Source organism: Solanum verrucosum, unplaced genomic scaffold (assembly GCF_900185275.1).
Source record: "Solanum verrucosum unplaced genomic scaffold, falcon-dt-bn FXZP01000092.1, whole genome shotgun sequence".
Taxonomy (NCBI): Eukaryota; Viridiplantae; Streptophyta; class Magnoliopsida; order Solanales; family Solanaceae; genus Solanum; species Solanum verrucosum.
Genome location: NW_026020351.1, coordinates 1,555,856 through 1,581,534, shown reverse-complemented (window position 1 = coordinate 1,581,534; position 25,679 = coordinate 1,555,856). Strand labels below are relative to the sequence as shown.

Sequence of the window (25,679 nt, the reverse complement as noted above, 5' to 3'; positions counted from 1 at the left end):
AAAATCCAAAAAAACAGATGGACTACGTCTCTTTGTCTGTTGCTTTTCTGCATTTTAAAAAATATAAAATCAACAAAAAAAACGGACAAAGTTGCTTAGTCCGTCACTTTTATGCATTAAAAAAGCGATGAACAACGTCGAATTATTCAACAAAATATTTTTAAAAAAACTCAAAATGACGTTTTTTGTCGCTTTATTACGACGTCATCCATCGCTTTTCGCAAAGTGTTGAGCAAAAAAATGACGAACTAGACTGTGTCACTTTTTCATCGATTTTAACCAAAACAGCGACACAACCCATCTTTTCTTTACAATTTTTTAGTTGTGAAACAAGTAACCATAATACAGTAATAAAGGACAACACATATATCAACAATTTTTTTTATAGAGTCACTGTGTGTTGATGTGTGCAGGAGAGAATGGGTTAAAAGTGTAGGAAATGGGTGCAGACTGCTCTTCACGGGCATTCTCACGGACTGTGGTGCCCTTCACGGGCACTTTCACGGTCCGTCAATCTAAGCACCAACCTAAAGGAGCTACTGGAATTTGCAAAAAAAAGGTTCACGGTCCGTCAAGATTTGTACGGACCGTCTAGCCTTTCGTGAACCACAGGTAAGTATTTTGTCCCAAGTTAGTTCCACAGACCACTGTACAAACCGTAGTGACCTTCACGGGTACTTTCACGGTCCGTCGTCCACAACCTAATAGTACCAAAATCTGACCCGACCCGCGCATAATGAATAATTAAACTTAAAGCATATATGTATTCCAACGCGCCAAGGGTCAGGTTATTTTCCCTCCTCTCATTTATAACGGTTATTAGTGGTATAAACAAAGGTTTTTCAATAGTGAAACTCCCAAAATTTATTTGAAAATCGAAACCCTAGTTCCATTTTGCTAAGGAATTCAAGTTCAAGTTCATCTTCTTCTTTCTGTGTGAAATTTTCCTCTAATTCCAAGTAAGTTCTGATTATCCCTTGTTATAAGTTTGATCTTATCTCAAAACATGTTAGAATTACTTTGATTTAGTTGAATGTAGCATGATCATGTGATGAACAAGTTTTATTGATGAGAACTGGTTGTGGGTTTTCTTTAAATTGGGTGTAACCTCATGTGGAGTGGTTGAATTTGTGTAGGGATAGTGTTGATGTGTGGGTACGTGTTTGGTTGGATGAGTATCGTGTTTATTGGCAGTGTGCTTGTTGAAATTCAATAATGTTAATAGCCTCATTGTGATCTTGTGTGTAAATGGGGATACCTACTCGTTAAAGATCAGTTGAATTAATATTTTTTCTTGTGTGGGGATGATAACAGTAGGTTGAAATTATGTTTGTCTAAATTGGTTGGGATCTGATGTGTTGGTTGAATTTATTTAGAAAATTAGTGATGTGTGGATATCTGTTTGGTATGATCCTGTGTAAAAATGGGAGTTTGGTGCTGTAAATTTGTAATATAGTGAAGGTGGGGAAGAAGTTGACTATAGAAATGGACAAGTCTAAGACCACGATAGGTTTTACAGACCATGGAAGCTACCACGAGCCGTAAAACCAATCGTGGACCACACTTCAATTCCTTCCACCCATCAGTAAAGTTCACGACCAGTATCACGAACCGTGGTTCACTCCATGGGCCGTGTAAATGTCTATGAACAGTACTTGGTAAACCTCCTGTTGCACATTGAGTCTGTGATAAATCCACGATGGGTTTAACGGACCGTGGTACCTACCACGGCCCATGAGAGCTTCCATAGAGTGTACTTGATTTGTAAAATATTAATTTTTGATACTTTTATTTATGTCATCTTTTGATTTTGTGGCCCTTCCCAATGATAGATTGGGTGACGGAATTCTTAAGGCAAGGCGTCACGATGTAATTACACAGGGGAAGTCTGAGTACCCGATAGTGCGTTGTTTTTCTGAATTGGTTACTAATGAGTGTTGTGTTTCTCAGGTACTATGCCTCCAAGAAGAAAGAACGCAGCTCCACCTTCTTCACCCACTGCTTCCCAATCAGAAGGAGGTAACGATCCCGAGTCTAGTAGCTCAGAGGTACAGCTACATGTGACACCTAAAGATCACCCACCTCGAGCTACTAGATCCACAACAGCGAGAGCTATTCTCCAGGACACTCTTCCCCAGTCTGAAAAGAGGGACGTAGTAGTTTCGTTAGCAGTGAAAAATCAGGAAGTGATTCTAATGTTGATGCGGGGAGCCAGTCTGATGATGGGTCGTGAGGCAGTGTAGAGTCCGATGGTGGCTCTCAGAAATGTGCTACCACCTCTCTCCCTACAGGAAAAACAGAACCTGAAACTCAAGTACGGGAGGAGACAGATGATGCGGATGGGGATATAGAGATCACCTCTGATGATACCATGGTGATGTATGTGAACATCCATGAACATGATCCTGCAGTGAGACCGCAGCTGATTGACTGTTTCCGTTCCATGTGGACTGTGAACCGGTCTGAAGAATTCTTCAACAATGGTATTTTGACCATGACTGGCGGCTTCAAGAGGTGAGAAATCATGCCTGAAACTCGAGTGGTGGTAGCTGATATCAAAGCATTCCCTGACATTTATCGGACATTTCAGTTTCATCAGTTTGACTAGATGAAAAACGCACCGGGAGAATATTCAAGCCACCTGACCTGAGAATTTTATGCATCTTTTGCAGCCATAATAATGAACTTTGTTGCAGACACTGAGACAACTAAAAAGGGACAGAAAAATATGGCTATTACCTGGGTCCACTCAACTCAATTATGGTTCGGGGTAAATCGATAGATATTTCCGAGGATACTATCAACAGAATGTTGTATGGCTCGGAATACACAGGACCAGCCTCGATTGGCCTTTTTTAGAGTAAACATGATGCAGTCACCAGAGAGACTGAAATGGAGGTTCGGAGTTCTAGAGAGCGAGTTTTGCGCTAGATTGCAAGGCAAATTGTTGTAGATGGGGAGAAAGCAGTTTGGGTGATAGGAACACCAATAATCATCACGAAAGCATCCCTATCGTTTCCAGCCAAGGTGTGGTGGGCTGTTGTTCGTCCACAATTCAGACCTACAGGTAATGATAACACCTTGTCTCCCTCATTAGCATTTTTGGTAGCCTACCTCATGGCTGGTTACCAGATAAATGTGGGGCAAATCATAGCGACTGAGATGAGAGACAGGGAATTGAATAAGAGATTCGGGCTTCCATTTCCCTGCTTGATAGGGAAATTGTATAGAAAATCAGACATTCCCCCAAACAGGCTAATCAACAGATAGGGTGAAGCATTTCGACTTACCCAGGCATCAAAAATCAAAGATGTCGCTAACCATCTCTTTGGTGTGAAATTTGGAGTTGTGGTTCCTCACGTACCAATTTACATCCCAGAAGCTGATAGAGGACCAGAACAAGGGGAGTCATCCCAACCGTCTACAGAGGCACCACCACCATCAGCATCCACATCACAGGCTCCAGGTATCTTCATCACTATTCCTATGTTTTTTTCTTGAAAATTTAGTTGCAGATTGGCGCCAGACCAGGACCCTAGTCGACCAAATTGTACATCGGATGCCCCAGCAGATAGAGAGAGATATGTTAGCTGCAAAGAAAGAGATAAAAGATGAGATGCGGAAGGAGCTAGCTATCTTAAAAGACAAGATGGATGGCTTGGAGATCCTTGTCCAAGACCGATTCCAGGTTGCCAGGTCTATAGATATTGAAGAGTTCAAGTCCCAATTGGCAGAGATGCGAGCTCAGGTCACAAAACTGGCTAAAAATCCAGTACAAGTACCTACCCCGGTCATGCCAGAGTCGTTGATGTAACTGCTAAATCAGGAGCCCTCCACTCAATCACTTGACGAATTTTTAGGTGAACTACCCCAGGGTAAGTCTGGCAAGAGGAAACACAGAGCTGGAGAATCTAATGAGGAGCTGTCTGCTGAACTTTCTAAAGAGGAAAGAAGGCAACAAAATAAAGATCGTCGGGCATCAAAGAAGGAAGCTCGAGAAAAAGAAACACTTGAACAACAATGGAGAGATGCAGTGTTAGCTGGAACTTCTAGTAGTGTAGCACCTGCCCCGGTGAGTGGTAGCCAGCTTGATCATTTGCTGAGTTCTGAGAGTGCACCTGTTGATAAGGGTGTCAATGTTGATCCGGATACCGACCCCTAGAGTACCATAGGTATGACCCCTCTTCACAACCCTGTTTTGTTTTCTTTATTGACTTTGAGGGCAAAGTCCTTTTTTTAGGGGGGTGGTGAGCAACCTACCATTCTAAGCTGTTAGAATGAATGGAGGTTGACTCTATGCTTACTGTGAAAATTGTTATTTTTTGTGTTTGTGTTTGTGTTTGTGTTTGTGTGTTGAGATGTGCAGCAGCTAGTTTATTAAAAATGACGACCAAATCTGAAATTTGACTGCTAGGATCTTTAGATGACATCATAGATACTTACATGTTGAACATTGCTAATCGGATAAATAAGTTGGGAACCAAGAAACTGGAGAATGCAGTCATGTGTCATGTGTGTGAGTGTTGTTCAAAGTCTAACCTTAGGAGTAGAAACTAGAACTTGCCGAAGTGATCTTGCTTAAATCTGAGAATAGCCGGATAGGAAAGAATCAGTAGACCATTTTTGTTAAGCCATTAAAAAGCCAAAAAAATAAACAACCAAATAAAAAGCTTATCATTTGAACCCGATTTGAGCCTAAAAATCAACTTTTATTCTTACCCAATAAATATCATATCCTTTGGTCTCCGAAGATACGATGTCACAACTCAAGCCAAAAGCCTAAGTTGATGGTGTTTGCAATCCGAGCGGAAAGAAAAGTGAAAAAGAAGGTTCAACCAGTAAGCTGAGTGCATATTATAAAAAAAAGTGTGAAGAAAAGTTAAGAAAAAGAAAAAGGAAAATAATAGCAGTTGGGATGTGTTGTAATGAAGAAAAAGAGGGAATTGCTCAGAAAAGAGTTGTGTGAAAAGGAGACTTTGGAAAACCAAAGGACTAGTCACTCACGAACCCAAATATCCATTCCCTAACCTGAGCCTATGTTACAAGCCGATAAAATCCTACAGTGATCCTATTCCGGATGTATGCAAGATAGAGCATAGAAAGCAAGGGCAAGCCTATGGTAGTTTGTTGCTAGTATTAGAAGTTCTTTGAGAGTGTAAGCGTAGTACTTAGTCCCAATTATCATGAGTGAGGGACTTCTTTGGTGTGAGGACACAGTGATTGCATTTGAGAGTAGGTTGTGTTAGCTGATAATTCACAGACATAAGAATGATCAACTGTGAGTAATGAGATGTCATGTATTGATCCTTGCATGTTAGATTCATGGTTTTGGATACAAATTGTGTTTCAGATGGTTGCTGCATAGGGTCAAAAGTTTTTGAATGACTTGAGAGCTGAATGTATTGTTTTCTCATCACTTGAGGACAAGTAATGGTTCTAAAATGAGGGTGTTAATGTGCCGCACAATCTTGGCACATTTGATGCTTGAAAACTAAGGATTAATACTAAAATCAAGTGTATTTATGTGGATATGATGTGTTTGGTAGTGTTTGTACAGGTAAAACATGTGGACATGAAAGAAGAAAGAAAAAGAAGAAAATGCAGAGTGAAAATGGATGAAACCAAGTGAAGATCACGGATGCCTTAACGGGTCGTGAAGATTATGAATGATCGTGAAAGGGCTCATGAATTGGAACTAGTGAGAAGGCATGGAAGATAATACCTTGGTGGAACCCAAGTAAAGACCATGGACACTTTCACGGGTCGTGGTCATCACAACGGTCTATGGTAGTGCCCGTGCAGGGAAACGAGTGTATCGGTCTTGGGGAAACAAACTACAAAGGCGATTCAAGTGTAAACCATGAAAGGACTCGCGGGTCATGGTCCCTACAACGTTCCATGATGGTGATCGTGAAGTTGAACCAGTGGCCAAGAGCAAAGTTGTGAAAATGAGAAGTGGCCAAGTAAAGACCACGGACACCCAGACGGACCGTGGTCCCTATGAAGGTTTGTGGTGTTGTCTGTGGTACCTTTCAAGTATGTTGGCTTTGCAGATCAAAATCTTAGACGTGCCAAGTATAGACCACGGGAGGCTCCACGGACCGTGAAGCTTGTGACGGACCGTCAAGTTGTTCGTGAAGCTACCCGCATTTCAGTCCTACTTCGAGTAGGACTCAATTTTAAAACACAGATTTGAATTAATTAGGTCATTTTTTTATTTTTTATCTTATCTAACCTTGAATGACAAAGAAGTTTCGATTTATTCAAAGCTTTTGGTTTTTGATTTTGATATTAAATTAAGTTTGAAGTTCGATTTTTCAGTTCTTAAAATATCAAAGTGGTGGTTGATTTGCTTATTCTCGTAAGTACTTTCTAACATGTTTTCATTATATGTTTGTGAGCATTTATGTGAAATTATGAGTAGCTAAACACCACAACTGGGATTGTGGGAGCCATGACGTAATTCTAATCGTAATTTCGTAAAACGAGTGAAAGGCAATTTATATTTACAGATTGTAATTTAGCTTTCGTTATTCATGTATTCTGATGAGTGCACGCATTAGAGTGAGCCTGTATCTGTCATTTGTTCGAGAGAAAAATGATAGTTAGGAAAAAGTTAAATTAATATGATGAAATGGAGCTAAGGTTTAAGTTCGAGAGAAAAGACTCTACACACCATTGTAGGCGAGGGTAAATCACGTCACACTCTAGGATCGAGAGGACTTGAGTGAAGATTATCTGAGTGGACGGAGAAGTGTCAGATATAGCTAACTCGCATATATTTTGTAGAGTTAAATTGCCTGAAACTCAATTACGGAAGAACATTAGACGCAATTACGGAAGAACATTATACGCAATTACGGAAGAACATTAGACGCAACGTTATGGGGAACACAATCCTAGTTTCAGTCAATTATTGAAACAACTTCGAAACTGATATTTTGTCAATTGTTGAATTAGACTTTAGTTTGCAACTCTGGTTACCAAAGCGTTAACACTAAACCCAATTTTACTTTCTGCAATTGTTTATTTAGGAAATAATAACAACATTAGAGTAAAACATGACAGTGAAATCATTTCTGTAAAGAAATTATCTGTGGGATCGACCTCAACTCATGTTGAGTTCTGTAAATTGACTTCAACCGTTATATCTCTTAAATGAGGTGTAATTTTGGACGTATGACTCTATAAAAACAAAGAAAAATAAAGAAAAAGGAAAATACCTACTACAATTACATCTTGGGTTGCCTCCCAAGCAGCGCACAATTTAACGTCGCGGCGCGATGCAGATTACTTGATTACTAAAACTTCATCAAGTTTACATTCCTCCACAATCTTCACATCCTCTTGAACACCCAAGTATGCCTTGATTCGCTGGCCATTGTCTTTGAACCTCTCGCCCTTATCATTTTCCAGCTCAATAGCACCCGACTGAAACACATGCGTTACCTTAAAAGGTCCAGACCATTTGGATCTCAACTTTCCCGGAAACATACGAAGTCTAGAGTTGAAAAGTAACACCAAGTCACCAAGAGTGAAGCTTCTTTTCTCAATATGTTTGTCATGATATAGATTCATCCTCTCCTTATACAGTGCAGACCTCTCATAGGCTCTCAGACAGAACTCATCCATCTCATTGATCTGATCCAACCTCAGGTTTGTAGTTTCGCTCCAACTAAGGTTCAGCTTCTTCAAAGCCCAGAGTGTTTTATGCTCAAGCTCAACCGACAAATGACATGCCTTTCCAAACACCAATTGATATGGAGACATACCAATAGGCGTCTTGAAAGTTGTCTGATATACCCATAGAGCATCATCTAACTTTCGTGCCCAATCTGTCATGTTGGCATTCACCATTTTAGCCAGAATTGCTTTAATTTCTTTGTTGGAGCCATCCACTTGGCCACTAGTCTGTGGGTTATAAGGTGTTGCTACCTTGTGTTGTTTAACTCCATATTTAGCCAGAAGAGAACTAAATACCTTATTGCAGAAATGAGAACCACCATCACTGATGATAGCTCTGGGTGTGCCAAACCTTGAGAAGATATTCTTCTTCAGAAAACCAGCAACACTCTTACCATCATTCTCAGGCAAAGCAATTGCCGCAACCTATTTGGACACATAGTCCACTACAACCAATATGTACTTCTGCCCATGGGAGCTCACAAATGGTCCCATGAAGTCGATTCCCCACACATAAAATAGCTCCACCACTAGAATAAGTGTCATGGGTAACTCATGGCACTGAGAGATGGCTCCTTGTCGCTAGCACACATCACAACTCCTCACTACATCCATTGCATCCTGATGAATTGTGAGCCAGTAGTACCCACACTGAAGTATCTTATGAGCTGTCCGAAAACCTCCATGATGACCACCTATCGGAGAGGAGTGACAGGCTTCTAGAATATGCAACATCTCAGCTTCAGGAACACATCGCCTGATGATGTTGTCAGCACACACACTGTACAGATAAGGTTCATCCTAAAAATATTTACCCACCTCATGAAGGAATCTCTTCATTTGTTGATATGTCAGCCCCTCAGGCATAAAATCACTAACGAGAAAGTTAGCAAAATCAGCAAACCAAGGAATAAAACCAAGAGTAGCGGCTAATACCTACTCATCCGAGAACGAATCATTTATATCGAGCTCGAGTTCCTCTTTCTTTTCAGCCTCCAACCTCGACAGCTGATCAACCACTAGGTTCTCACAACCTTTCCTATCCCTAACCACAAAATCAAACTCCTGGAGAAGTAATACCCATCTGATTAACCTTGGCTTGGCATCTTTCTTTGCCATAAGGTACCTCAGAGCTGCGTGATCAGTACGGACTATCATTCTAGTACCCAGCAACTAGGCTCTAACTTTCTCAAACGCATACACCACCACCAGCAGTTCGTGTTCAATAACTGTGCAGTTTCGTTGTGCTCCATTCAGTGACTTACTATCATAGTAAATCAGATGAAACATTTTGTTGCGCTTTTACCCCAACACAACTCCTAAGGTCGTACCACTAGCATCACACATTACCTCAAATGGCTCTGCCAAATCTGGGCCAATGATCACTGGTGCAAAAATTAACTTCTCCTTTAGGCATTCAAAAGCTCTGAGATATGCCTCATCATAGACAAATTTCACCTCATTCTCCAAAAGTTTGCACATGGGGTGTGCAATTTTAGAGAAGTCCTTAATTAAATGCTTATAGAATCTTCCATGTCCTAAGAAACTTTGAACACCCTTCACACAGATCGGCGGAGGTAACTTTCCAATCACCTCAATTTTGGCTTTATCGACCCCAATCCCTTTCTATGATACCTTGTGCCCGAGGACTATGCCTTCCTTGACCATGAAATGGCACTTCTTCCAGTACAACACTAGATTTGCCTCCTCGCATCTCTGTAGGGACCTGCTAAGATTCAACAAACAATCATCAAAGGTATCACCTACCACTGAAAAGTCATCCATGAAGACCTCCAAAGTGTCCTCCACCATGTCTGAGAAGATAGACATCATACACCTCTAGAAAGTTGTTGGTGCATTACATAGTCCAAATGGCATGCGTTTAAACGCAAAGGTGCCATAAGGACACGTAAAGGTAGCCTTTTCCTAATCTTTAGGAGCAATCGATATCTGGTTGTAGCCAGAGTATCCATCCAAGAAGTAATACCACCCTTTTCTAGCCAACCTGTCAAGCATCTGGTCCATGAAAGGCATTGGGAAGTAATCATTCAAGGTCCACTTGTTCAGCTTCCTATAGTCCATACACACTATCCATCCTGTAACATCCGACAATTTAAAATGAATATGAAGAAGCTTGAAATTGGAAGTAGTCATTTTTGGAAAAAAATTCAGAATCTGGAAATTCGGCCAAGTGTGGAAATCAATGAGTTTTTGGCCAACTTTGAGCAGTCATAACTCCTAGCTTAGGATGATCCAGGAGTAGTTCCAGTTATGTTGGGAAAGCCCTTGGAACGATCTTTCCAACGCCACTGAGTTTGCTCGATTCCGAGTTCGTATGAGCGAGTTATTCTCTTTGAAAGTTGGGCAGTTGGCAGGGAGTCCGTCCGGATATTTAAGGGCATTTTGGTCTTTTCACAAATCATTTCTTTTGAGGTTATATTGTTGTGTTAGGATGATTTTGGATCATTTTTTTTCATTTTAAAAGAGTAAGAGTTAGGGTTCTTGAGTAAATAAGAGAAGAAGAGAGAAAGAAGAGAAGAAGAAGAAGAAGAAGAAGTGGGAGCTAGGGTTGTGGATGCAAGACGTTTTCTTCATCAAATTTCTTGGGGAATCTTAGTAAAGGTATGGGAGTTCTTTATCTAGGGCAAGCTATCACCCTAGAGCCAATTTCAAATGGTTTTCAACTTTTCCAAAGTTTGTGAAAAAGCCTAATTTCTACTCAAACTCATGGGTTCTTGCATGAAACGATTTCAAATGATAAGTTATGATATTATTGATGTTTATTTGATGTTTTAAGATGAAAACTCCATGAATCCTTGTATTCTACAAAACCCCAAAATGTGTTGATGAAGTGGGTCTATTTCTATAAATTCAAAGTTGATGGAATTATGTGTAAAGTGAATTGTATTGATATCTCTTGTGTTGTTTAATGTTTATTCATGATTAATTGTTGATAATGGGTGAATTAAGGGTGGTAAGCCTTATGAGTGAAGTATTGGTGATTGCTTGGATTTTTGGTGATTTTGGCTATGACTTTGAATTATGGTAAGAAAGCTTGAACTCTTTTTATTGAATTAATTGTTATTGGTAGGTTGAATCCACCTTTGGTGGAAGTGTTATATCTTGTTCTTGTGTGGTATTATTGTGAATTGTAGCCATGAAGGCATTGGGGAAGTTGTTGCATAATGTTGGAATATTGTATTATTGTGAATTGAGGCCATGAAGGGAATTATATGAGTGTTATTGTATTGTTATATTATTATATATGAATGAGGCTATATGTAAAGTCCTATATGAAGCTATATGTGAAGGAATGATGTGAATGAGTTTTATGTGATCTTGTGATGATCCTATGTAAAGTGGATAGCATTGTGAGTTAAAGTATGATTTCTCATGATGTATATATGAAATGATGTTGGACTATGAAGTATCCTTAAATGAAAATGTTGTGACTTGGTTGGTAGACTAAAGTGTCCCTCCTTGTTACTTAAAGTCTTGAATGCATGAATGTGTGAAATGGGCAGAACTAAGAAATGGTGCCCTTTCTATAAATGCTAAAAGAGGAATTCTAGGCCAAGACTTGAATCGGCAAAACTAAGAAATGGTGCCCTTTCATAAGTCTAGCTTTCCTAAGTAAATGTAAAACCATGAAATCGGTAGACCTAATGGTGGTAGCCCTTCTCATGTGTGAAATGATGAACCTTGGACCGGCAGGCTTAAGGCACCCTTAATGAAAAATTGGTAGGCCTAAGGCACCCTTCCAGGGGGATTTAATGAGTTATCCTTATGAACCTTGATTGGCCATGACTAAGAAATGGGGCCTTTCTTGGGAAGAGGTACTATGAGTTGGTTGAACTAGAAAAGGAACCTTCTCTAAGTACATATGTGATTGAATACTCTATGGGAAACAAGGCTAGCACCGAGTGGATGTGGTTAGGAAGGTGTCCTAGTTGAGTATGAGATTAGGCACAATGAACTTCCTTGGACATCCCCTAAACCATGTGCCTACATGGGTTGCTTACTAGTTCTACCTTTGGCAAGTAGAACAACCTCCACGGAGTAGGATAGACTCCGGATTCCATACCTAGCTAGTATGGTCTATGTCGGTTATACCTATTCCCATCATGTGGGATGCGCACTCTAGTTATTGGATAGGTTCTACAACGTGTAGGTAGTAGTATGAGATGTTATCTACACATGGCACGAGTAGGCTTTGAAGATACTAAAGTGAGTTCCCTAAGTCTAACGACTATTATGTGAAAGTCCCCTTATGTGCTTGAATGTCTCCAAAATGGTTTCTTAAAGAATGTTGGTCTATTGATGTTATGTTGTAAAGGAAATGTCCTTATCTAAGGTAATCTTGAGGAACATTTAAGTGTGCTTGAAGAGGTTGTATGGGCGGTCACTTCTTGTCTTACTCAAGTGTGTCTTAAGGTTATATTAGGTAGAGGTCCTATGGTAATGAAATGGCATGTGTTCCTTTAAAGTTAAGCATGGGTTGTATATGAATATATGTTGAGTATGTATACAGTTGGCTATGGTTTTATATGTGAACATTGACTTAGTATGTTATATTGTAATGGTAAATTTCCTTATCTATGGTAACCCTTAGGAACACTTAGGTGTATATGAAGAGATTGTATGGGCGGTCACTTCATGTTTCACTTAAGTGTGACTTTGGGTAACTTGAGATAGAGGTCAAGAAATGATGAAAAGACTTACTTGTCAATTATGTTCATGTGTTGTACATTGGTACTAGTTGTGCATGATGGCTTGTGAGCATGATAAGTGGTAAGTTCACATTTGGTGGCCTTAGGATGATGCTTTAGTGTGGATGGTGGTATGGGACGCTATCCATACATTGCACAAAGTGTTGTCCAAGGGTTACTTGAGGTGGATGGGTTAAGGTGAAGGAATGGGTTATGTGTGGAGTATGTGCTAAAGTGGTTAATGACTTGTATGTTGGTTATGGTTGGATATTGTGACTCTTATACTTGTATTTTTTTTCATGAAGTTTTACCAAATGGCATAAAAGCATGTTTCTCCAATAAACGTCCCTTTTAGCATGTTTTTGCATGGCTTCCATACTTAGTACTTAATTGTGCTAACCCCTTTCTTTCCCTTTTTGACTAAAGTGTAGGGATTTGGAGATGGTGACATGTCATGGCTATTTGATAGGTTTCTAAGTGTTGAAGATGAAGACTTGGTGAGTCCTCATATATTCGAGGACAATACCCCATATGTTCTTTTATGTCTTTTTAGTATTGTTTAAGTTGTGTATGGGATTGGTCCCGAATTTTGTACTCTAAAGTATTAGATGGTTTTGAGACATCATGTATAAAGTCTAGAAAGTCTTTTGCTTGCTATATATATATTTTTTATGAAATGTTTTCTTGGTAAAGAAAGTTTTAAATTCCTTATGGTTTTTTTTGTGTCTATGCGATGAATGAATGCTAAGAGGCTTGTATTAGACCTCTTCGAGGTCGAGTACGCCGGTTACGACTAGGGGGTGCTCCCGGGTCGTGACACATCCAGTAACTGGTCTTTATGGGACCAGCTTATTTTTTGCATTCGCTACCACAGTCATACCACCCTTTTTCGGCACACATTGCACTAGACTAACCCAGTGACTGTCATAAATGGGGTACACCACCCCAGCATCTACCACTTGATTATCTTTTTTTTTACCACATCTTGCATAGGTGGGTTTAACCTCCTCTGGTGTTCAATGTTTGGGTTGCATTCCTCCTCAAGTTGGATCTTATGGGTGCATATACCCGGAGGTATCCCAATGATGTCAGCAATGGTCCACCCAATATTCCTTTTGTACCTAATCAACACTTTGATCACAGCTTGGACCTGTTCATCATTCAAATTTGTAGCCAAAATCACAAGTAAAGTGTTGTTATTTCCTAAAAATGCATACCTCAGGTGACAGCGTAACTGTTTCAGTTCCAGCACCGGTGGCTCCTCAATGGATTGTTTTGCTAGAGGACTCGGCATGTTTTTCAATTCCAAGTCCAATTTTTTTGGAGCATAAGAGTGTGCTCCCATACCCTGCAAAGCATTCACGGTCTCTACATAGTCAGACCGGAAATCAGCCTCAAAATTCATTAGTACTGCGCCCAAGGTTTCAACAGCCACCCTCTCTTCAATGGATGCTCCTGTTTCTTCTACATCAAAAACCCCTATTGCAGACACCACATTCATGTCTTGTGGCTGCTTCATGGACTTGCAAATATTAAACTTTACCTCTTCTTGTTGAGTCTGAATTTCAGTTCTCCTCGCTCAACATCTACCAATGCTCGCCATGCGGCCAAAAATAGTTTTCCCAAAATAATAGGAACCTCAAAATCCACTTCGCATTCCAAGATCACGAAGTCTGCCAGAAAGATGAACGTGTCCAGCTTTACAAGTACATCACATAAGATGCCCACAGGTCGCTTCACTGACCTATCTGCCATCATTAACCTCATGGTTGAGGGTTTTGGAACTCCTAACCCCAGTTGCTTGTAGATGGTCAGCGGCAACAAGTTTATACTGGACCCTAGATCACACAAGGCCTTTGCAAATTTCATTGATCCGATAGTGCATAGTATGGTGAATGCACCTGGATCCTCCTTCTTCTGCACCAGAGACCTGGTAGCAATAGCACTGTAGTGATGAATATGGTTAGTCAAATCAATACTCACCGCTATTTTCTTAGTAACCAAGTATTTCATGAACTTGGCATATCCCGACATCTGCTCAAAGGCTTCCATCAATGGTATGTTTACAGACAGCAATCTCAGCATGGTGATGAATTTAGCGAATTTCCCATCCTCGGCTTTCTTTTTAAGCTTTTGAGGGAAAAGAGGAGGTGGTCTTGGGATTTTCTGTAACGGTAAGGTTCCTTCAACCTCTTTTTTTTCCGCTCCTGCTGATTTGGCTATTGGTTGAGCATCCTCCAAGTCATCTACTTGCTCAGCTTTATCCTCTTCTCTTCCAACTTGCTCCAACACCTGCTCATTTAGTACTTGCAGATATAGGGTCAGTAAGAATCTTACAACTCCTGGTGGCAATAGCCATGCAATGCCCGTCCTTCTTGGGATTTTGGATCGTGTCACTTGGTAGTGACCCATTCTTCCTCTTATTTAATGAGGCTGAAAGTTGCCCCAACTGCTGCTCAATCTTCTTGATAGAGGTGGTGTGAGAGTCTACTAGCTGACTCATACTAGAAAAATCACCTTTCATCTCTTTTACCCCTGCATCAGTTGATTCAACCTTTTGGAGCACCTTGGCCAACATGTCTTACCCGTTAGAACTACCATTTGCCCGGTCTCTATTACCTAGGGGCACAGAGACACTATTTCGATCATTTCGGTACCCATCTCTGTTCTGCCAGTTTCCCTGCTCTCTATTATCTGGCCTATCATATTATTCTTCCCTTGAGTAGTTTCGACCTGCATTTCCAGAATTGTAACCCTGGTTTCCCGAGTTATAATTTTGGAAACCTCCTTGATTGCCCAAGAAATTAGCCTCGTCATCTAGATCAATATCCTGATCTTCATACCTGTTTGATTGTCCTACAGCATTTACCTTTCCAGACTTTAAGACTAATGTGCTTTGTAAGTAGATCTATTTGGGTCCTCATGTAAGCCATGTCTTGATCCCTTTCTTCTTCTCTCTTCCTTTGTTCAGCTGAAAGTTCATAAGTATACCAAAGATCTCCTACTTATGCATCCATGGTGTACCATGCCCTGTTATTCTTTGACACCTCATCCATCAGTTGCATGCTCTCTGAAAATAGCTTCCCCATAAAAGATCATCCACACACTACAGCAACAACAGGTTTAGTAACATAATTTAAAGATCTGTAAAACACCTTTTTTAGATGTCTCTCAGTGAGACCATGGTTTGGACACTTCTTCAGCTTTTGGTTGAATCTCCACAAGGTGTCATGCATTGCTTCTCCTGGTAATTGCTTATGGGCACTTATCTCATCTTTCATTTGCAGCTCTTTAGATTCTGGAAAGAATCATTCCAGCAAAGCTTCCTTCAGTTCAGTCCAAGTCCTGATTGAGTCATCAGGCATCTCATTCAACCAGTTGGTTGCTTCTCCAGTAAGAGACAAAGGAAACAGCCTCAATCTCATCGTTGTTTGGCTTACTCCAGGAATCTCTTGCGATTTTCAAATCGCCACAAAGTTCATCAGATGCTGGTTTGCATCATCACCAGTTGCACCCCTGAACATACCTTTCAGATTCAGCAGTTGAATCATAGTGCTGGTGATTGTGAATTTAACATCTGGATGTAATGCAAGTAACGCTATCGCTCCAGTGACTCCAGCTCAATCCAATTCTAAATCATCCTCCTCATACATCATTTTAGCTGGATGTTGTGCTCTACCCCTTGGAGCTATTGGTTGGCGGTGGGGAGGAATGATTCCATCCACTGCTATGTTTTCGTCCACTGCCCTAGGTTGGTTCTTCACAACATTCGGCTAAAAACCTCTTGCAATGGTTTCAGCTTCCAATCCAAATCTATGTCTCTGCGCCTCAAGTTCTTGAGCGTTCACCATTTTGCGGATTGTTTTCTGGAGTTCTGGATCGTATGGGACTAATAGGGCTCTCTTACTTCTGGTATTTGACATACACAGTCAAACTCACCTAAAAGAGACACAGACAAAGAACAAGACGTAAAATTAGGAAATCTAACTACACTTAGAATAAAAGCTAGTAAAACACTTTTGAATTGAAATTCCCCAGCAGCGGCGCCAAAATTTGATACATCCAAACTTACACCTCAATTAAGAGATATAAACGGTCGAAGTCAATTTACAGAATTCAACATGAGTTAAGGTCGATCCCACAGAGAATTTCTTTATAGAAATGATTATGCTGTCGCGTTTTACTCTAATGTCGTTATTATTTCCTAAATAAACAATTCTAGAAAGTAAAATTGGATTTAGCGTTAACGCTTTGGTAACCAAAGTTGCAAACTAAAGTCTAATTCAACAATTGACAAAATATCAGTTTTGAAGTTGTTTCAATAATTAACTGAAACTAGGATTGTGTTCCCCATAATGTTGTGTCTAATGTTCTTCCGTAATTGGGTTTCAAGCAATTTACCTCTACAAAATACATGTGAGTTAGCTATATCTGACACTTCTCAGTGGCTCAGATAATCTTCACTCAAGTCCTCTCGATCCTAGAGTGTTACACGATTTACCCTCGCCTACAATGGTGTCTAGACTCTTTTCTCTCGAACTTAAACCTTAACTCTATTTCATCATATTAATTTAACTTTTTCCTAACTATCATTTTTCTCTCGAACAAATGACAGATACAGGCTCACTCTAATGTGTGCACTCATCAGAATACATGAATAACGAAGCTAAATTACAATTTGTAAACATAAATCGCCTTTCACTCGTTTTATGAAATTACGATTAGAATTACGTCATGGATCGCACAACCCCAGTTGTGTTGATTAGCTACTCATAATTTCACGTAAATGCTCACAAACACAGAATGAAAACATGTTAGAAAGTACTTACGAGAATAAGCAAATCAACCACCACTTTGATATTTCAAGAACCGAAAAACCAAACTTCAAACTTAATTTAATATCCAAAATCGAAAACCAAAAGCTATGAATAAATCGAAACTTCTTCATCTTTCAAGGTTAGATAAGATAAAAAATATAAAACGACCTAATTAATTCAAATCCGTGTTATAAAAAAGAGTCCTACTCGAAGTAGGACTGAAATGCGGGCAGCTTCACGGACAGCTTGACAGTCCGTCACAAGCTTCACAGTCCGTGGAGCCTCCCGTGGTCTATACTTGGCATGTTCGAGATTTGGATCTTCAAATCCAACAATCTGGAAAGGTACCACGGACCATCAAAGGGACCACGGTCCGTCTGGGTGTCCATGGTCTTCACTTGGCCACTTCTCATTTTCACTCCTTTGCTCCTAGCCACTGGTGCAACTTCACGATCACCATCATGAAACGTTGTAGGGACCACGGCTCGTGAGGCCTTCCGTGGTTTTCACTTGAATCACCTTTGTACTTTGTTTCCCCAAGACCCATACACTCGTTCCCCTGCACGGGCACTACCATAGACCGTTGTGATGACCACGACCCGTGAAAGTGTCAGTGGTCTTTACTTGAGTTCCACCAATGTATTATCTTCCATACCTTCTCATTGGTTCCAATTCACGAGCCCTTTCACGATCAGTCATAATCTTCACGACCCATCAAGGCATCCGTGATCTTCACTTGGTTCCATCCATTTTCACTTTACATTTTCTTCTCTTCTTTCTTCTTTCATGTCCACATGTTTTACCTGTACAAACACTACCAAACACATCATATCCACATAAATACACTTGATTTTAGTATTAATCCTTAGTTTTCAAGCATCAAATCTGCCAAGATTTTGCGGCACATCAATAGACTCCTAGTCACAATTCTTCACTTAATCAATGCATAATTTTTCCTACATGATCATAACAACACATATTCAGTCCTCTCATGGAACCCACTCATAAATTGTTAGTGTACCAGTGTGGTATCTGAGTTAAGCATTAGTATTTTATATCAAGCGTGGTATCCAAGTCAACCGTTAGTATCTTGTACCGGCGTGGTACCCGAGTCAACCAGCAATCACAAATATCATCAATAATCACAATCACAATGAACAATCACACTTGAAACCACAAGTAAACAAATAGGTTCATTGGATGAAATTATCAACATGATGTCATTTTTTCATGACCCAAAGTATATCCTAGGTGTATCATGGCGTATAGAACTCGAAAGGCTCAACATAAGTGTAATGACCCTCCTGGTCATTTCTGTGTCTTGCATTCTATGTGTCATTTAGAGCGTTCCTGTAGCGACCCCAAGCCATTTATGACTTGTTGGGACTGACAATTCGGTCACCTGGTCGTTCGTTTGGTTATGGTGCGAGTTTTAGTGTACTAAAGCTTATAAACCTTGAACGATCCTTTTCGATCAAAAGTTCAAGAAGATGACCTCAGAAGAAAATTCTAATGGTTCCATCAGCTCCGGAGTGGCCAAATTAGGCTAGTAGCATAGTTGGCACGAGTATCGAGGCCTTTGATGTGAGTTTTGATCATTAGGCATTTTAGCCTTTGAAATTTGGCTTAGGGTTGACTTTGGAAAATGCGCTCAGATGAAAATTTTGTCAGCGCAGTTAGCTCTGGAATGTCAAGTTTGGTCTAGATTGACCCTTCTTTTGTGTCTGGAGGTTTTTAATATTTTTTTGAGCTCTTTTGTGGTTTTTGACTTAAAATGACATTTGGAAGTGGACCCATTTTTTATCGAGATGACCTCTGATGGAAATTTTGACTGCGCCGTTGAGTTTGAAATGTCGAATTTGGTATGGTTGCATATCTCGTTTGCATGCACGGGGTTCCGAACGAGATCGGAGCACCCCGTCGGAGTTTTTAGTTTTTGGGAAAAGTGCAGATAATCTGTTTTAAGATGCAGAAAAACCAACAACTTTTCCCCAAACTTAAACCCTCATAACTCCCTCATCTCTCAACCGATTTGGGCGATTCAAAAGGCAAAGTTGTGAGATTTTTCAAGGACAACACGTTGGTGAGCTCAGATAGTGATTTGGGATCCCCGTTTGAGGTAATTTTCGTAAAATACCTGCTGCCACACCCTTTTTGTGAGCTTGATTTTGGGAATTTTTGAGACTTGATATCTCAGTCATTTTAGATCCGATTTCGGTGATTATTGGGGTTATCTTGAGTGGTTTTTCAAGGAGAACGCGTTGGCATAGTTAGATTTCGTATTTAAATTTTGTTGGAGGTAAAAAGTTTTGTTTTAGCTGCTGTCTTAGCTCATTTCGAGCTCAATTTTTTGGGAAATTTTAGAAGGTGATTCTTGGTCATTTTAGGTGCGAATCTGGGGATTCAAAAGCCTAGATTGTAGGGTTTTTCGTGAGGATCGTCGTGGTGTGATTGGTTTCAGCATCTGGACCCTCATTTCTGGTATTTTCTTCTAAATAGATGCTGCTATTGTTGTTTCGTTTTAGTGTAAATTGGGTTTTGGTTGCATGTTGATATTGTGTTGTTCCCGAGCCCTGAATTGTGTCCCATTTTGGGACATGAGCTGGGGGAACTGATTAGGACCCACTGTTGGGGTTAATTCTGGAGCTTCCAGCGTGGGTCCCACTTTCCCCGTTTTGACCCCGAAATTGGTCCGTCTCTGTTTATTGTGATTTTGGTGTCTAAACGACCGTAATAACGTTGGGACTCTATTTTTTATAGCGGGGTAGCGGTTCAAGGACATTCGGAAAGGGAAAGCTCCGGAGAAGTGATTTTTAGAGCTCGTGTGATCGGCCTACAGGTAGGCTACGGTTTCTCTCTCCTAGATTGAGCTTGAGAATGTGGATGCATGTTGATTAGTTGGGATTTGGGTTGGGTTGTTATTGAATCATGCATAGGTGTTTGGAAATCATGTTTTCGGCATATTTCGAGAATTATCGGATAACTGTGAGCATGTTTTGTGTTATTAATTATCCCTCTTTGCTATGTGGAGTACTTGTATGCTCGATGATTATTTGTTGAACCATTTGGGCCTTAGTTTAGGTTTGACTAGGGCTTGCCTTAGAAATACATGATTCGGATCCGTTAGGCCTTAGTTTTGCCCCGACGCCGCTCGGCCGGCTTAGATCCATGTAGACTAGTGTAGCAGACTTGAGCCTGATAGTTTGGGTCTTATTTAGGCGATACGTTTGCTCCGATGATATTTATCCTTATTTCCCCGATGTTACAGTTTCAAGAGTTAAGTCGGCGACACTAGTTCTGCTTCACGATTTGAATTTGATTTTCGATTCGGTTCCAAGGACTTACATTGATTGGCTAGGTTTGGACGGCGATCCACGGACATTTATGAGAATAGATCAATTGGGACTCTTACAGCAACTACATTAGCACCTTTATAGAGCATCCGGTTAGAGTTCCGGCCTCTATTGCCCAGATACTTATCTAGAGCATCCGATTAAAGTTTCGGCCTCTATTTCCCAAATACTTATATAGAGCATCCGGTTAGAGTTCCGGCCTCTATTGCCCAGATACTTATATAGAGCATCCGGTTAGAGTTTCGGCCTCTATTGCCCAGATACTTATATAGAGCATTCGGTTAGAGTTCCGGCCTCTATTGCCCAGATACTTATATAGAGCATCCGATTAGAGTTTCGGACTCTATTGCCCAGATACTTATATAGAGCATCCGGTTAGAGTTCCGACCTCAGATACTTAATACTTGTGATTGGTTACTTGGGTACTTCTGGTGAGCATCCGGTTCGAGGTTTGACCTCCGTACTGTCAGATTTTACTAATGGGAGTTGAGGTTCTGATTCGTGTTCTCCGTTCTTGGGTTCTCATATGCAATTCTCTTTAGTTATAGTTATTCTGTGTACTCGTCGGGCTTATGGGGTCCGTTCAGGTTTTTATTTAACTTGCGCACGAGTGTACCTTCTGGGCTTATGAGGGTCCAGTTAGGTGTAGTTAGCTTATAGATTACTTTAGTTAGTTCTTTGTACACTCGTGTGCATTCCTTTGTTAGTTAGATTTTCGTTCTTGACTTCGATTTGTGTTATTCCTTCTTTTCATACTGCCTTTACTTTTCAAGTTCAGTCGGCCTATGATGCCTACTGGGTACCTGTTGTTTTGGTACTCATGCTACACCCTGCATCTATTTCGTGATGCAGGTCCGAGCATTAGTAGCCAGCGTTGATCGAGCTTGGAGCAGACTGATCCGAAGACGGGAGTGAGCACACGGCGTTTTGTACTATTTCAATCTCCATCTGTATATATAGACTTGTCTTTTACCTTTCGAGACAGTCCAATCTCTGTTGTCCATTTTTGGGACTTATACTCATTTTGTAGTAGCTCTGTACTAGTGACTTCCAGGTTCTGGGAGGGATCTTTATTTGTATATATGTTTTGGTTTGCTTTTGCCTGTTTATATTGTTATTTGCTTACTCTTGTTTAGTTTCTACCCTCAGACCCATTACTGGTTGTTCTGGGTTACGGGTTGGCTTACCTGCTGGTGGGTTATAGTAGGTGTCATCATGACCTGAGAAATCGGGTCGTGACAATAAGTCATTTAGCATACATCCTACAAGATAATAGAAATAAAGATTTCAAAAGTAGCAATCTTATATCATAAAAGATTTTGACAAAGCGGAAGTCTAACATGGTCTCAACAAGTCATTTAAACATCAAAAAGGACTGATTGGGACGTAACTCATACACCACATACATCATTCAAAAACTTAAAAAGACATAGAACAAGTAAAAATTTCTTGATCTTCAAAACATGAGGACTTACCTACTCTTAAATTCGATAGAATGATCAACTAGTCAAGAGTGTGGGAGGTAGGATCGTCGGACCCTATATTAATGAAACAATATAGGTACAAGTATGCATTAGTACATGGAATGTACTAAGTATGGGGCAATGTGCCTAAATAGACATGATGACATAGATAGCTTAAATATGTAATGCGTGACCAACATTTGAACATTTGAAAGCTTAAAGAAGCAACAACATGTAAATCATAAGACATGGTCAAAGGCATTTGAAATAAGATACATAAGAAAGCTTTGAGGAAACATAATCATTTGTGGAATATTAGTTTTAACCGACAATAAGACCATGCGATCTATGTCATGGAATCTGGTATATCCCTAATATCGAAAGAACGGGATTCTACTTGCCAAGGTAGAATTTGTACACATCATCTTTTGCTAAAGTGGATCAACTAGCTAGGTCATTTAAGACAATCTTACGGAAGCATGTAGTTAGGGACTAGAGGTTGCTACTAGAGACTACCCTATTTGAGCCTCCACCTCAAACCCCTCTCGGTGCTAAGTCTAAATCCCAACGGAATAGATAAAAATCAAATGTCCTTATAACATAAGAAAGACAATGATCAATACCAAATCTAATCTTAAAGATTAAAACATAGAATACCTCCTTAAATAATAATTCAAGCATAGGTGAGAAAATATTTCACCAATGTGAATCCATATGTGAGAAATACTTTTCACAATCATGACCATATTTGTATGTGAGGAAACCTTTCACAACAACATTAATACTTCATCTAAAATCACCCTATCAACGTAAACATCATTTTCATAAGACATGCATCATCCTTCAAAATTCATAGTTCATAGGTTTATGAGTTCTTCACAAATTCATAGCTAAAAATCATGGATCATATGTGGGTTCTAATGATCTCAACTCATTATCATGTAATTTCATTAAACCATAAAAGATTGAAAAACAATCATTGAATCATAATTGAATAGAACTTATAGAGAACTAAGAAGAACCCTAATTTGATCAATTGAATTGAGAAATTGAGAACCTTGGGGATCCCATGGAGGAATGTACTCCATGAGTGAATACCCACATACCTTGCTACTCAAAGCCCAAAATGAATGGTGAATTGAAGACCTTGGAGTAAACCCTAGCTTGTTCTTCTTCCTTAGGTTGAGAGAGAATTTGAGAGAATGAATTTGGTTGAGTTTTGGGGAAATAGGAGAATGGGTTTAAGGTGGGTAGATTTAGGGCTTAAAGGCTCTATATAAGGCATAGGATAGAGGCAAAAACGACATCGCATAAGCTTAATACATTTAGGAAAAGACCTAAAAGCCCCTAAGAAATAATTATCAAAACTTTCTACGTTTTGGACCTACGTCCCGTAGGACTTTCTACGGACCATCATGATCAACCGTAAAAAAGTTCATAAGCCTAAATTTTTGCACAACTTTTGAAAAAACCTGTCTACGGCCCACATGACTTCTTACGGTCTGTAGACCCCAACTATAGAAATCAACTTGATCTTTAAAATTTCACTAAGTCTGGGACCTTTCTACGAGACATATCTACAACTCATCGATCATTCGACGAACCGTACTGTTCACTCATCGAAAAGTTTAGAAACTTGATTTTGCAAGAACTATTTTGCTCCATTTCTACGAGACTGGTCTACAACCCGTAGAAAGTTCTACGAACCATAAATTGGTCTCGTAGTCCTGAACCGGCAGCTACAATTTATGCAACCTTTTCCCTTTTCAAAATCAAAGGTATTACACATTTCACATTAGCCTTTTAGTTTTCTTCACATGCATTGCACAAGTAATACTATATAACAGTTAACATGCACACGTTACATAGTTTAGAAAACAAACAATCATCACGTATCTCGAATCAAACCTTAAAAACTCTAAAGAATCCGAGTTTTCTAGTTTTGCAATGCCTTGACTTGTTCTTAGTCTACAATAATAATATAACACTACGATCAATGACAAATGAACTAACAATGCTCGAATTATACTCAAATCTAGACCCTTGGCCAATATCATGAGCATTCTGCCCAACCTGGGTTTTTTCCTACCATAATTTCAAGTTAAAACCCTCCCCTAAGGTTGACCACCATGATTCTAGGGATTAAGAATCAAATTACAAGTAGGGGGAGTAATTAACTTACCGTTATCGAAGAGAACAATGGAAAAGAGATCAAAAAATGCCCTAGGTCACCTCTGTAGTTCCCCAAAATGAAATAGTCAAATAATGAATGGTTTTAGGACTTTTCTATACAAAATCCGACTAACCCCGCTATAGAGGCCCAACCTGTTATAGCGGGATCACCCGCTCTAGAGAGAATTAATTCCCCTTGCTATAATGGAGTGACACCCGCTATAACGGCCTTCACGAGATAGAAACTCAGAATTCTCCCCAAAAGTCCTCATTTTGCAACACACCCTCGAACCTTGACGTTCCAACCTAACTCATTCCTGCCAAGATCGATATCATTAGTTCTACTCACTCAAATTTACTTCCGAAAAGACCTATGATTTCCTTAATGTCTTAGCTAATAGAAAATTCAACTCAATCTTAGACATTATCCCCAATACCTTCCCGGATTTTTCTAGCCCTCACCTCACTCAAATTTCATCTAAGACTGGCCTAGCCTAAGATTTTCAAGTTAAGTTTTCTGTCTCAAATCTTTCACCATTGATCTACTCCTAACGACCAGAAGGGGTCGTTACAAGTATTCAGGTAGCCTAGGGTCTTGTCTATGTAACCTATCTCCACTATGTTAGAAGTTTTATAGACGAGTTAGTTGAGTCATAGTTCGGTTGTTTTACGAATATATTTATTATTCAGAATTTTTATCTATAAAGTTGTTCAGTTTGTTTTCTAAAATTATTACAGACTCATATTCTAAAAGCTTCTACATGATTTTTATACCATTCAATATACTAGTAAGTCAGGCCAAAGATTCACTTGGGACCAACAGTTGTTCTGAGTGCCAACCACGCTAAGGTGTAGGCTCGGAGTGCTACACTTTGTTTGGATAGTTGTTATGTATTGTTTCATAATGTATTGTATTGTATCATATCATATTGTATTGTATTGTATTGTATTGTATTGTAACATACTATATTATTTTAGTGAATACAGTGTTTGGATAGATTGTATCGTTCACCGTCGTTACATATTGTGACACATCCATAATTTGAATCATAAACCTACAACAAAAGTAGGGTACGAGGTAGAGCTACTATGAAAAGGTAGGATAAAAGATGAAATATGATTATTAAATAATAAATAAAGACACAATGAGAATAAAACAGTAAGGTAATGAAGCAGTCACATCAAATAGGTCGTTACATAACATTGGTCTTTTTGTCTTTACCTAACAATATATTTAAACGAAACGATACGATACAATAAAAATTAAGTAACAATCAAAACAAATATTGTATTTAAACTATCAATATAATACAATACAAAAGGTAACAACCATCCAAACAAGGTGTTAACGTTTCTATTGGGATAATAGCCCTCAGCTTTGTACTTGCCACCTCACATGCCTTGTTCACACTTAGGTAGAGTGTATAAGAATAATGTTGAATAGACTGTATTAGCAATGCTTGCATTAGTAATACTTGTTTT

General features: G+C 39.6%; 1 protein-coding gene across 1 annotated transcript; it reads right to left on the bottom strand.

Moving 5' to 3' along the window:
* Positions 1 to 13,931: 13,931 nt before the first annotated feature.
* Positions 13,932 to 14,804, bottom strand: LOC125837502 (uncharacterized). Its single transcript, XM_049516605.1, has one exon. The coding sequence runs from the start codon at positions 14,802 to 14,804 to the stop codon at positions 13,932 to 13,934; it is 873 nt and encodes a 290-aa protein (XP_049372562.1).
* Between the last annotated feature and the right edge of the window lie 10,875 nt (positions 14,805 to 25,679).